The sequence below is a fragment of the Pristis pectinata genome, chromosome 26 (assembly GCF_009764475.1).
Source record: "Pristis pectinata isolate sPriPec2 chromosome 26, sPriPec2.1.pri, whole genome shotgun sequence".
NCBI classification, from domain to species: domain Eukaryota; kingdom Metazoa; phylum Chordata; class Chondrichthyes; order Rhinopristiformes; family Pristidae; genus Pristis; species Pristis pectinata.
In genome coordinates this window covers 27,301,190-27,316,323 of record NC_067430.1, presented here as the reverse complement: position 1 = coordinate 27,316,323, position 15,134 = coordinate 27,301,190, and the positions used below count along the sequence as shown (strand labels likewise).

Genomic DNA, 15,134 nt, shown 5'->3' with positions numbered 1-15,134 from the left:
TAGTGCTGCTGCTACACAGCTTCAGTAAGCCAGGTTCAATCCTGACCTTGGATGCTAGATGTATTGAGTTTTCACATTCTCCATGTGACTCTGTGGGTTTCCCCTAGATGCTCTGGTTATCTCCCACATCCAAAAGATGTGCTGATAGGTTAATTGGCCACTGTACATTGCCCCTAGTGTAGGTGAGTGGCAGAACTGGGGTGGGGAAGGGAAGCTGGTGGGTAGGTGAGGATCAATATTTGTTTTGCAGGGAGATAAGTGGGAGAATGGAATTGACGAGAATGTTTTGAGATTGGATGGGCTGAATGAGGTCTTAATATCTCATCAAAAAATTTGAAAAATCTTTTTGAATCTGAGAACAACTCGAGAATTTGCAAGCACACTAGTTCTTGTCAATGGCTATTTGAGAAGCAAATTCAAGTTGTATGTTGAGGCTGTGCACCCACTCAATGGCTTCAGTTGAGACTGTTCAGACAGATGTTACATCACAGTTCAAAGATTGCTTGGGACAAGAATTCATGACTGATAATTTAGCTGATGTGGCTCCAACTGCAACTGGAACTTCTGCTTGTAATTTGCTAGTGCGGTATGCGGCCTCATTTTCTCTAGCCCATTCTCACACTGTTCAAAGTGGGCCAGTTTTCAGAGGAAGGATAAAACGCAGACTTCAACTCTGGTTATATACTGTATACGTAGGTTAGCTCCTGAATCCTGTGAAGAAACATAATTATTACCTTACTTAATGGTCCTGTGTCCTGTCACAAATATTGGCTTTGCATAATAATTTACTGTGACCTACGTTGGACCAGTTAACAAGTCTGAAGAACACAAAGGCTGTACAAGTACAAGCACTATTAACACATATGTATTTGCACATGTATAGTTACTACTTGTTTTAAAACTTCAGCCAGTCAAAATGACATGAAGTAAATATGATCAATGCACTGATGTACATTGGAAGCAGGTACACCAATTGACAAACCTCAAATCGGTCTCCTGGGACAAAGGAAATAGCAATTCTTACACAATCGGTAAAGATGTTTACCATTTCTGGTTGAAGTCTTCCTCATGGATGCCCACACAGACCAAAATGTGAAGCCCCCTTTAGAGTACATAATTTTGTTCTAAATAATAAGTTTTTTTTTCATTTTATTCCCCTTGTAAACTTAATCCCCATTGGCAAAGGAGACAACTTCACTGAATTATCATTTCTGGGCCACTGGTATCTCTCAAGCAAATCAAGTTTCAGTCCTGCCAATAAATCTTAGCAGTCTGTGTGACTGTGAAGGACACTTTGACCCTGTGGTTATTTCAAGATCTATTCAAATTCATGTACATTTGATTGTTCCATCAGTTATCGTTGTCCCACTGAGTTCAACTATCTCGACAAACAATGGATTGTACGTGCAACCTTCTACATAGGCACCCGGTTTATCATAACATGTAAATATGAACATTTCAGCCAAGATGGCTGCTCAAACTGTATTTACTTACAGCTGCTTGGATTGTTTCCTTTTCTAAATACTTATCTGATTCATATCTAAACTATGATATTGTTTCTGCCTCAACTGATCTGTGTAAAGCATTTCATCTTCTACTAGTTCCCACAGGGGAAAGATTTCTAAATTCACCTTTTCTTCCGTGCTTTCACACTGAAAGTCTTGATGCACTGTAACTCACAATTACAATTTTTCATTTCAATACCTTTTGTAACTGCCCACTTCCTTTTTCAGATCCATGGATCTGTGCCCACAAATCTCTCTCTGCCTGGATAACTTAATTAAGTTCGGCGGAAAGACTGAAGGACTTCACAAAAATAGCTTTGGCTTTCAACAGGGCCAGCATTTTGCTACTGAATTATTTCTATTTCTGTATTCTTATTTTTTTGCAGGTGACAGCCATATTTTAGCAGAAACATACATCAAAAGCAAAAAGCACCTTCAGAAAATATTGTTAAAACCCAGACCAGACATGTAAATAAAGTGGATTAATACCTTGTAACAGTTAATAACTTAGGGTTTTAGTGATGTTCTACAATGACATTTGCATTCTTATAATGAAGTCACAAATAGTCTTTTATCAAACATTTCTGTTGTCACCAAATAAAGATCACTGTGTTTCACCAAAGGGGTCAAACGACAAGTCTACCTACCGTAGCTATGGTATTTGTCATTCTATGCGCGAGGTTCAGTCTTCACATACAAACAGGACTGTCATCAAACATGGTGGTGATGTTTGGGAAGATAGCAGGAAAATTGCTAAAGTAATCTCCTTAAAGAATATGCGTCCTTGAGCCGCCTGATTGGTTGCATATTTTTTCCTTAGACCAATAAACAAAAAGTCTTTCTGGCTTCATCTTTGGTCATTCAGATTCCTGACACCAACGAAGACCTTAGGTGGCAAGGTGAGCAATGTAAAGGTGTCAATGTACCAAAGGACTTGCCTTCTTCCCGACACAATGCCACAGAAATTTTAAAAATATCTTTCTCTAATTATCAATTAATTTCTAATTTTTTCAGGAGGAATGAATAACTTGCACTGGGGATTTTCTTTATCTGGTCCATGCATGAAAAAAAACACTGGGGAGTCTGCTATAGTCTGTGTAAACAAGGGCTCCATGGTATCTTTGGGAATTCTTAAATTTGTCTGGTTTGTAAGCAATTGTAGCATATCATGAAGGAGAAGGAAGCTATTGTTCTGAGAAAGTCTGCCTTGAGGATAATTCTGCCGCTACCAAAAGGAGTCTTTGTAAACTGTACTTATTGCAGATTTTTGATGTTAGTTATGGGAAGAAACTGGACTAACTCTCTCAAGATAACTAGTAACTTATGTGGGGAAGAGAGGGATGGTCCAGGGAAATGGGGAATTACAATATTCTTATGACCTTTTCACCATTGAGTTGTATCTAGCCTCTTATCCAACGTTTCTACAGTTCTACACAAATAATTTCAAGAGATAAAACTTCAGGTGAAAGCTTGGTAAAGGCTGTGTGTGCCTGTTCACATGAATACTACTTTTGTTTGTGCTTATCTGGAAGTACACACACACACGGAAAAGTCCCCAGAACGAACTAAGGATTCTAAGTAGCTTTCTTTGACCAAAATGGAGTGAACGTATTCTCCGCACAGACAAATATACCAAACCCTGGAGAATTTAAGCAGATACTTAATGCCTCTCTCTACCTATATATGCAAGTGCAGTGACACCTGTTCTTAACCCCTCCACTAAACAGAATTAGAAGAACAGGAGTAAGCCATTCAGTTCCATGAGATAAGTCTGCCATTCAAGATCATGGCTAATTTGCATATCATTCTCATTTATCCACCTTGGTCCCATACCCTTTAATACCCTTGCTCATTAAAAAAACGATCATACTTAGGTCTGAAATTTTCAGCTGAATTCCCAGTCTCATGACCTTTTTGGCAAGAGTTATAGATTTTTTCCTTCTCCTCCAACTTATTGTGAAGAAACACTTCCTGATATCAGCCATAAACAAGCCCTAATTTCAATGCCCACTAGTTCAGGAATCTGCAAGAGAATCTAGTTTCAATTGAACATCAACTTCAAACAGATCATGTTGTATTATCGGTTTCTAACTGTTTGTCTGGCATCCTGTCTCAACTAATTTCCTTCCACTTTGGAGCTTTCCACAAATACCAAATCTTTGCCATGTATCTGATTCCCGTCCTTCGTCTCAATCTCAATACCTGTTTCAAAGCCTCATATCATCTCCATCATGAAGTCCGCTTCCACAAGCCAACCAACTCAACCTCTATTTGGTGCTTCAGCTGCTAAATCCCACATCAATGGGCATGACCTTGCTGGGGCTGCAGGGAGGGAGGAACTTAAACAACCTGATTGAAGTTTATGAAATTATGAGAAGCATAGATAGGGTAGACAGTCAGAATCCTTTATCCTAGGGTAGACATGTCAAATATTAGAGGGCAGAGCTTTAAGGTGAGAGGGGGAAAGTTTAAAGGAGATGTGTGGAGCAAGTTTTCTTTTAAACACAGAGAATGGTAGGTGACTGGAATGGGCCGCCAGGGCTGGTGGTGGAAGCAAATACGATAGTAGTATTTAAGAGGCTTTCACATAGGTACATGAATATGCAGGGAATGGAGGGATATGGATCATGTGCAGGCAGAAGGGATTAGTTTAGTTTGGCACAGTTACTGTGGGCCAAAAGGCCCGTTCCTGTGCTGCACTGTTCTATGTTAATCTTGACCACTAGAAAAAATGTACTAGCCAGACTAATGGTGCAAAAGTGCAAAAAACTCCTGGACCTGCTAGCCTGCCTCCTAAGGTCTTAAAGGAAGTGGCTGAAGAAATAGCGGATGCACTGCTTGCAATCTACAAAATTCCCTTGACTCTGGAGTGGTTCCAAACAGCAGGGAAATCATTAAAGTAATATCCTTAAAGAAATCTGCATCCTAGATCTGCCTGATTTGATCAATGTCAAAAATATAATGCCACTATTCAACAAAGGAGACAGAAAGCAGGAAACTATGAGCCGGTTAACTAAATATTTGTCTTTTGGAAAATGCTGAAGTCCATTATTAAATGAAAATAGAGTCAGCATAAGTAGCAATCCAAACTCTACTTCTGTAAAAACTAAAACCAATCGATCTCTGTTCTACATATACTCAGCGACAGAGCCTCCCTCTGGGTAAAGAATTTTTTTCTCAACCTGAATGGCTGATCCCCTATTCTGAGATTGTCACTCCTGGTTCTAGATACCCTAGTCAAGGGATATCTGAAACCAGGAGTGACAGCCTCAGGATTAAGGGTTCCCAGCCAAGGGAAGCATCAACCTCACATCTACCCTGTCAAGTCCTATAACCTTCCATTCTTCTAAATTCCAGACAAAATAGGCCCAATCTTCTTAACATCTCCTCATTTCACACACCCACCATCCCAGGAATCATTCTGATGTACTTCTGTTGCAATTTCGCCCATGCAAGTGACCAGATCTGTACAGAATATTCCAATACAGTGGGGAGGAAGTTATTTCTATTTTTGCACACAAATCCTCCTGCAATGAAGGTCAACATGCTGTCTGCCTTTCTAAATGTTTGCTGCACCTGTTATGTTAACTTTTAAGCATTTTAGGTACAAGGACACTTGAGGCTTTCTGAACACCAACACATTTCAATCTCTCATCATTGTAACTATACTCTGCAGTTCTACTCTGTCACAATTGATAACCTTACATTTTTCCACATTATATTCCATTTGACGACACTTTGCCCAGTCAATTAACCTGCATATATCTTGCTGAAGTCCTTCTCACAGCTCAGTTTTGCGCTGTCGTCAAACCTGGATATATTACACTTGATCCCTCATCCATAGATTGTGAACAACTGGGGTTCCAGCATAGATCTCCAGCATAGATCTCCAGCACAGCCTTCAACCCAAAAATGTACCTTCTATTCCTAGTCTGTTTTCTGTCCATTAACCAATCCTCAGTCCACACCAGTTTATCAGCCTCAATATTGTGGGCTCTAATTTTGTATAATTACCTCTCACGTGCCACCTTATTGAAGGCCTTCAAAGTCCACATACACCATATCGACTGTTTTGCCCTCACCTACTCTATTGGTTAAAACCATAAAAGCTCCAACAGATTAGACAAATATTATTTCCTTTTCATAAATCCTTATTAACTCTGCCCAATCCTACTACAATTTTCTGAGTGTCCATTTATTATATCCCAAGTGGTGGATCTGAGCATTTTGCCTACTACTTATGTAGGATGAGAAAGAGAGAAACAGAAAATAGTAGCAGGGACAGGACTGCTCCATCGTACGACTGGATCATGGCCAATCCTCTATCACAATACCACATTTCTGTTCTCTCCCCATACCCCTTGATAGTCTTTATATCTAAAATTTTATCTCCATCTTAAATATATTCAGTGATTTGACCACCACAGACTTCTCCCTCAAGCCTGTCCCACTTTTCAATACGATCATGGCTTCAACTCCTCTTCTGTGCCAGTTCCCCATAGAGTCATAGAGTCATTGCACTCTTGGTACAAAAGCATCATTTCACTTGGATAGGTACATGGAGGGGCGGGGCTTGGAGGGATATGGGCTGAAAACAGGAAATTGGGACCAGCTGGGTGGGCACCCTGGTTAGCATGGGCTGAAGAGTCTGTATCCATGCTGTATTGCTCTATGACTCTACTATTCTAAATGTTCTATTATAATATCCTTTGTAACAGACACTAGCATTTTCCTACTGTAGATGTTAGGTTAACTGGTCAGTAGTGCTCTGCTTTCTCTGTACCTCCATTCTCAGATCCTGGGGTTACGTCCCCCACCCTCCAAATCTGCAGGAACTTTTCCTTAATCAAAGAATTTTGGAAGATGACAGCCAATACATAAACTATTTCCATCGTTACCTCTTTTAGTATTCCAAGATGTAGATTATTGGGCCCTGTGGCATTACCGCCTTTCACTCTGAGTAATTTCTCCACCACTTTTTTCACAAGACAAGACCACAAGACAAAGCAGCAGAAGTAGGCCATTCGGCCCACTAATTTCCTTTAATTCCTTTTCAATGTTCCCCTATCATTTCTGGGCAATTATTTGTCTCTCCTCACGTGAAGGCAAAACCAAAATTTTGTGTAGTTATTCTGCTTTGTTTCGCATTATGAGTTCTCCTATTTCTGACTTTGAGAGGTAGGTTTGTCGTCATTTATCTTTTTCTTTTACAAACTTCTTGAAGCTTTTACAGTCAATTTATATTCCTGCAAATTTACTGCCATATTCTCATTTTGCTTTCTTATTCAATTTCTGTCTTTCTTTGCTGAAAGCTAAACTGCTCCCAGCCTTTACGTTTGCTACTTTCCCCAGCAACTTTATATAATTCCTGCTTGGATATGATATTGTCCTTAACTTCCTTCACAGTGAGGTCGCTTTTCTTTTTATGTTTTTGTGCCAGAGAGGAGTATGTATTTATTGCAATTCCTACAATAATCTACATCTCAGATTGCTAAAAGAAATAGCTGTGGAAATAGTCAATGTATTGGCTGTCATCTTCCAAAATTCTTTAGATTAAGGAAAAGTTCTTGCAGATTAGGAAGGTGTCAGGTGTAATTCCAGCATTTGAGATTGGAGTTATAGAGAGAACAGGACACTACAGACCAGTTAACCTAACCTCTCTATTGTAATTCCTATATTTAAAAAAAAATTTTTTTTTAATTTTATTTGCAGTGTGGTAACAGGCCCTTCCGGCCCAACGAGTCCGTGCCGCCCATCTTAAACCCAAATTAACCTACCCGTACGTCTTTGCAATGTGGGAGGAAACCGGAGCACCCAGAGGAAACCCACGCAGACACGGGAGAACGTAGAAACTCCTAACAGACAGCGACGGGAATCGAACCCCGATCACTGGCGCTGTAATAGCATCACGCTAACCGCTACACTACCGTGCCGCCTCAAATATTCCTTCCTCAAATGTCAGCTGTTGCATATCCATTGTCTTACTTTTTAGTGAAGTTCCTTAATTGCAGACAACTCACTCCTTATACCTTTAGACCCTAGTTCAGTCCAAAACTACTTCACTTTCCACCTTCATGAAGGATTCTATCATATTACAGTCACTCATCCACAACGACCCCATACAAGATTACTAACTAACCTCTTCTCATTTCACAGTATCTAATCTCAGATAAACCTGCTCCCTAATTGGTTCCTCAACATAATCATCTAAAAAAATCCTATATGTTCTCCAGCTATTTATTCCCCACAATATTATTGCTAATTTGGTTGAACCAGTTTACATGTAGATTAAAGTCACCATGATTACCGTAGTACCCTTGTTATATGCATCTCTAATTTCATGTTTGATGTAGTCCCCTGCATTAGCACTATAGTTTGGACTGTTAGAATATTCCCACTAATGCTTTCTGCCTTTTGGTGCTTCTTAGCTTCACCCAGACTGATTCCACATCTTGGTTTTATTAGCCAATATCCTTTCTCACTATTTCTCCAGCTTCAACCTTTCCCGACAACTGTAGCTCATCTCCTTTTCATTTTGCATGTCCTTCTTAAATATTGATTATCCTTGGATATTCAGCTTCCAGCCTTGGTCACCCTGAAACCATGTCTCTGTAATGGCAATCACATTACATCTTACAGTGCAAATAGATGTAAGTAACAGCTTACATCTATTTGCACTGTTAATTGACCTAACTTATTTTGAATGCTTTACACATTCAACTACAGCAATTTTATATTTGTCTTTTTAATATTCTTAGACATGTTTGCATTTTTGGGGCAATGTGTATTCTTACCATTTTTTCTTACCTGCACCCTAGATGTTCGTGCACTTTTTGCTTATAAGCTAAGTCACTCCCTGGCTCCCACTCTATTTTGGCTATTCTTACCTTCTTACCCCAGTTACTCTCCCGCACTGCTTCCTTGTATATTCTCCTTAGCATTCATGATTTCACTCCACTGTAATTCTCCACCACCCACTCCCACCCCCAACATTTATTTGAAGTTTAATCTACCTCCGTAGTTATGCGATTCACCGGAACTCTGGTCCCAACATGTCCAGATGTAATTGTCCCTAAGGAATGGCTCTCTTGTTCCCCAATACCGTTGCCAGTGCTCCACATATTAAAATGCATTTCTCCCTCACCAATCTTTGACCCATGCATTCATCTCCCTAATCCTAAACCAATTTCTCATTAACTGATCTACAGTTTCCTGCTTTCTTTCTCTCCCCTTTTCTTAAATTGCAGGGTTATATTTGATACTTCCCCATCTTTGATAACCTTAAGTTTAAGAAATTTAGGATGATGACAACCAACCCACAGCCAACACATTTAGAATCTAGGAAAGAAGTCATTGGCTCCTCAGGATTTATTGACTTTCAGTCCCATTACTTAATCCAATGGCAATATTTTACTAATGCTAGTTTCTTTGAGCTGTTCACTTATTCGAGATCTGTAGCCCTCCACTGTTTCTGTGAGGTTTTCTGTATCAGCTTCCATGAGTAAAGACAAAAAAAATGTTCAATTTCTCTGCCATTTCCTTATTCTGCACTACAATTTCTCCCGTCCCTATATCTAGGGAACCGATATAGGAACCTATATATCTAGGGAAACTAGATATAGATTCCTATATGTCCTGTCCCTATATCTAGGGATCCCAGGAACAGTAACTTTAGATCAGCTTTATCTTTTTATATATCTATGGAAACCTCTACAGCCTGTTTTACCTTTTCTCACCAACTTATTCTCGTATTCTGCTTTCCCTTTCCTCAAAGACCTGGACAACTGATTTGGAGCAATGACCTCAAACCTCACCACTGCAGCTGGAAAATTTAAATTCAAGCAGTGAAAAAAAACCTGTTTATTGTAGTAACCACAAAGCTAATGTTGTAGAAAACCATTTGCAAACCATCCATGCCAGATCTGGCCCATGTGCAACTCCAGACCCAATGTGGTTGACTGTGAAGTTACCTAGAAAGCTGCTGTTCAGGAAACAATTGGGGATTGGCAATAAATGCTGACTTTGCCAGCAAAGTCCAGAAAATGAATAAAGGTTTAGATAAACCATGCAAATCACAGACGACAGATTAAACCTGGGGACATAGATCTTCTTTCTTAATATCAACCAATTCCATACTAGGAAGTAAATCATCTGAAAGTGGACACTAAGGAAATCCATCAGTAACAATAACATTAAATTATTCTAACTGAAGAACCCATAATATGAAGAAACCAAATGTCAATCTAATGGGCATAAGACATCTCAGCTCCTGGTATTTATTTATTAGAGAAGGATGCTGGCCCTGAAGTGCAGAATTCAGAAGATTAATGAAGTGAGTTCAGCGGACAATTCCTGGACATACCCATTCTAGACTAACAGTTTAGCAGAATTGATTTCCAGTTAAAGTTATATCAGTAAGCCTTTGACAATATTACGAAGCACAGAAGTTCCCATCTTCTGAATGTACGTCATGAATAATGTTTTGAGTGGTTACATGGGTAAAGTGAGAAAACAGCTGGAACAAGCAAGGGGCACAAAAACCTGGTACAAAATGTGTTGCACTAACAAGTTTGAGATTCCAATTTATTTCACAAAGTAATATTGCATGATCATTATTATTCTTTATGTTCGGAAACAAGGATAAAACGTTTAACAGGTGCCACAATGGATAATCTGGGTCAAGCTAAACTGAAATTTTTTTTTACAAATTTGTTATGTGCACAAAGCTACAAACTGGCATGCAACTAATACATCAAATGAGCACATTGACAATGAGGGTAACTGAACGTCAAAACCAGCTGTTATTAAAGTACCACCTCAGATTTGTTCAAAGAACATAATGCAATGTGCTATCGTCTTGCTTTTACGAATGTAGCTGGGTGAAAAGGTTATGTACAGCCAGTAAAAGCAAAATAACAAAGCATCATGACTTTTAGCTTTCCTACCTGATGGCTGGGTCCCACACGGATTTCTCCCTGGGTGCTGTTCAGCCTTCTGTAAGAGACAATTATTGCATGAAAAGCTGAAGTGACAACTGCACATAGAAATACAAATTTGTTTATATATAATACTTCATCTCATTTTTAGCATGCCCCAAAATGATTCACATAAAGTTTGTGAACAAACAGCAGCAAAATGAACAGTTGATTTGCTTTTACTAGTGTTGGCTGGGGGAGGAAGGTTGATCAGGACACTGGGATGATCCTCTAACTCTTCTGTGAATTATCATATTAAAATTGTAAAGTTCTCTGACCGAAAGTAATTGTTTCATACATCTAAGCAGACAAGGTGGTGGTTTAATATTCCACCGGAAAGGGAGCACACTTGACAGAAACATAATTCCTCAGCAGTAACTTACATTATGTCCTCAAGAGGTTTTGGTGGGGCTTGAAAACATGACATTCTGCAGCTGAAGCAGATCAACAGTGACCAAGTCAAGCCAATACATTACTGGAAAAAATCTTGTTCAAACCTGCTGAAAATTCTATTCATGAAGTAGCATTTCTGAAGCTTTGCCCTCATTTTCTTGGGAATAACTCCTGGAGATCTCTGTTTAGGGTCTATTTATGATATACCAATAATGGTTATTGGACAGATACTCAGTTTGATGTCCTAAGTAATCAGTTTTTGTTTCACGCAGTGTATCTGACAAATACCTACAGCAATTTTAACCTTCCCCATACATTTACTCAAGTTTCATTTTAGATGATTTTAGAATATCCTTCAGGCAGGAGTAGACTTTCCTCTTTATATAGTAATTAATTTCCTGCTGAGCTGCTTATAGTAAGTCAGATGATTTGCTGGTTTATAAGGATGGGAGTATCTGACCACGTAGCAATCTAAATCATATAATTTCTCTCAGGTGGAAGAAATCTCAGGTCCTAAAGTCCATTATTATTCAGTAAAATCAGACTTGATTGATCAGAAAACTTTCTAAATATATACAATGACTGAACACACTTGAGGGGCTGAATGGCCTCCTCGAGTCCCACTGGAATTCTTTATTAGTTATGCCTCATGCTGCAGATCATACCTGCAGGACAAAAGTATTCAGCAGCTTAAGAACATTTTGCATCCATAACTGGATATGACCACTGGATAATGCTTTGCTTTATCATGTTGATTTATACTTCCTATTATTTCAGCTGTTTGCATTCTTTTTGACTCAACTCTCCATTCCACTTTCTCCGACTGAACCTCTACCCATATTGGAACTAATGTGGCAGAAACATAATGCAAACATTTTGAAACTTTATAATCCTCTGACCAAAACTGGTCTGTAAACCAGCACCAAGGATCTCTGCATGTCATGAGATCATGTGAATGGCTCTCCCATTGCCTGCTGAAGAATTGGGATACCATTTACTGACCATCACTGATACATGGTGGGCCAGAGCAAAGAATCTGTGCACCTGTCTAATCAGGTAACAGGGCTCAAACCTGGATCAAAAAAGCAACAACCAGATTAGGGTATCCAGCTATTCTTCCTCTGTTTTGTTTCCAAAGCAGTTTATCAAGCAGAAGTTAAGTAGCTTATTTCTGTAAAATTGGACATTTACACATAAATTATCTAATGAATAGGCCAATTCTGAAACTGTGAATTGCCCTTTAAAAGTCAGTATCTTCCATCCTACACTTGAAATAAAAAGATGCTTTATTCTGCTCAAATCCTTTTCTACTAGGACAAAGATGTATTGGCCTGATTGCAAAATATGCATGCATTGATGTCCAATTAGTTTTTAAAAACATTAAACCTAGATTAAATATAACAACGCAAATTGAATTCACAAAATGTTGAACTTCTATCTAACAGTGGCGATGATATTAAAATAATTAAGCAATGAAACTAAACAAATACATATTGTCAGACTTTCCTTCCCCGTGCCAACATTGGTGTACGTCAAAGGCTGTAAGAGAAACTAATTATAGACAGACCCAGAGAATGGAAAGGATTTTATCATTAACTTGTTCATGAAGCACCACAACAGGAAGATAAGACCACCATCCTGGACTCCAAGCATCTCCTTCTCACATGGCCCAGTGTGACATTTTATTTGAAAACCATTTGTGAAGTTTCTTGGGATGAATTAGTCAAAGTTGTTAAACAGAGGAATTTCTTGCTGATCTCCCCAGATGAGGGGCAAAGTTGCCAAATCAAGTAGTTTTTCTTTAATAATGAAAGAGTTAAAAATGAATATACACACATGGAGATTCCTAATCTCAGCTATATTCACATTTTCATGAGTTGTCTGTTTTTTTTAAACAAGAGTCTGGACTGGCTCTGAATGTTAAAAGGCAAGCAGGAAACTGGGCACAAAAGTGGTTGATGCAACAAAGATGGTAACTATAGCAACACCAATTTAATTTTTTTTTGGTTCCAGAGCTGCAACGGATTAAAGAAAATGACAAGATGTTCGCCTTCAAAGTGCACTGTTGCTATGGCTACACTGTAGATTTCATGTTACAACAAGCCCAGTAGTGCCCAGAATTTCCAAGCCCCTGCTTGTGTTTGTGGAGTAATGCTCTCCCAGTAGGACTCCATTTAGCATTATATCAGATTGTTTCTTGAAAACTCATTGCCTTCATACAATTTAGGATAGTGGACCTAATTTTTTTTCTAACTAGAAGCGGACAGTTTAAATGTGCTGAAGCATATCCAAAATATTTAAATTTCCAGAACAGCCTTTAATAAAAAAAAATAATCTGCATATACTTTCCTTCAAAAAAAAGCAATTTAAGTCCTTAAGATATAAGGGGTTCCTTTTAGCATCTGTAAAGAAATAGCTTTTTTGTTGTCAGACAGGCAGGATGGTGATTTTCAGTACCACAAGGATAGTTTTTGATGGAAATGTTAATGTCACATGTGCATACTTTCAAGCATTGTTTCAGAAGTAGAAGTTTGCAAAATGGACAGGTAACTTACTAAGAATTCTCATATTGTCATAGCTCAAAGTGCCTCGCATTGAATTACTTACAGAGTGACAGCTGTTTAAGTAAACTCAGCAGCCATTTTGCACTAGTTATGTGCTATAAACAGCAACAAGACCATTGAAAAATTCCATTTCTTTTGCCTACATAAATTGAAGGAGGAATGACCATCAGTATATCAGGAAGACTCCTAGTTCTTCCTTTAAAAAATGCCACAGCACTCTTAACACCAAGACAAGGGTCAATTTAATAGCACACACACTTTAAACAGTACACACTACCTTCAAAGGCTAGGAGAAATTTATTCCTCCCTTCTCCCCAGCCAAATCCAAGTTATTTGGCAAAGTGTCAATGGAGATATCTTAAGAATACCCTACAGAGATGATGAGAAACCCTCACATGGCCTTGTTAATAAGAAAAAAAATGTTTTTATTCTCACACTTATGGATACTAACCTCCAGTTATTCATTGGCTTCCATGGTAAGTGTGCCCAATACATTTTTTAAAAAAGATTACAAATAAATGTATTCAAGATAAATGTGTGCAAAGCATGTATAGATGGAAAAGATGGAAGGACATCAATTAAAGAGAACTTTTTGAGCTATGTACCTGTTTCCATTCATCCTGTCTCCACATAACTGTTTCATTTTCCACAATCCAGAATCTTCTCAAATAATGCCTCCCAGATACCTCACAGTTCCTTTTGGAAGGTATCCACTTTCCTCATTTGCCTCCTTTTCTTTATATACACCCTTGTGTATCATTTTTTGAGCTTGCAGTTTTAACTTCCTACATCCTCATTACTTCCTATCTCACCTACTAGGACAGGACAAATAATTAGTTTAATTAACTTATCCAACCTCTCCTTACATTCTGGTTTCAGACTTCACCTGCCTGATATAAAGTGGCTTCTAATGAAGTTGTAAATAAAGAGCAAGGAAGATGAAAGTCGGACATAGAATAGAGACATTATTTTAGTTTTGCTTTCAAAACCTACTTTTTAAACAGACTATGTGCACTGAAAAAACACAAGCATTGTTTTTATATACTTTTCTCTTTCAGGAGATGATGTTTGAGTTGATCTCAAGATTCCCCTGTTACACGAAGAAATATGACGCCCTTTTACTGCAGAATCTTCATGAAGGCCAAGGAAACCAATGATAATGAAGTAAAAAGTGGGAGTCACGACATCCTGTACATGTTGTAACACAATACGACTTGAGTAAATGTCTCAAAGACAACAGAATTTTTCACAAGCTTTCACTTCCGTTATTAATGGATTCAGTGTTCCTGTATGTTATCCATTCCTATATATTTTATCCATGCCTTCTTCCAACTATATTGTTATTTGACTTGCAGAGCTATCCTGTTACACAGCCAAATAAGAAAATCTATAATTAAAAATTCAATGGTACTGCAGCATGATTCATACAATAGAGCAGAGTTGCAGTCTGCATCAGATGGTTCAATCAAAGACAGCTGTGTTTGAAAGTGGACAGGTTTTCTCTTTTAAAAAAATTGCAGCAGTTTACAGTTTAGAAGCAGTGGCAATCATTTTCCAAATGAGTAATACAGAAGTAGCACTAATATTGATGCATCATGGTTCATGTCATCTGAATCCTTCAATGCAACTTCACCTCATTGTAAGCAGAGGGAAGTCCTTCATTGCTCAGTAGGCCAATGCACCTGGAAGTTTAACTC

At 38.5% G+C, this 15,134-nt stretch overlaps 1 protein-coding gene across 1 annotated transcript in view; it reads right to left on the bottom strand.

Moving 5' to 3' along the window:
• rerea (arginine-glutamic acid dipeptide (RE) repeats a) overlaps positions 1 to 15,134 on the bottom strand; it is a 437,497-nt gene that overhangs the window by 155,292 nt on the left and 267,071 nt on the right. Inside the window, 1 exon segment of the mRNA XM_052039130.1 lies at positions 10,451 to 10,499. Coding sequence (XP_051895090.1) covers positions 10,451 to 10,499 — 49 coding nt within the window.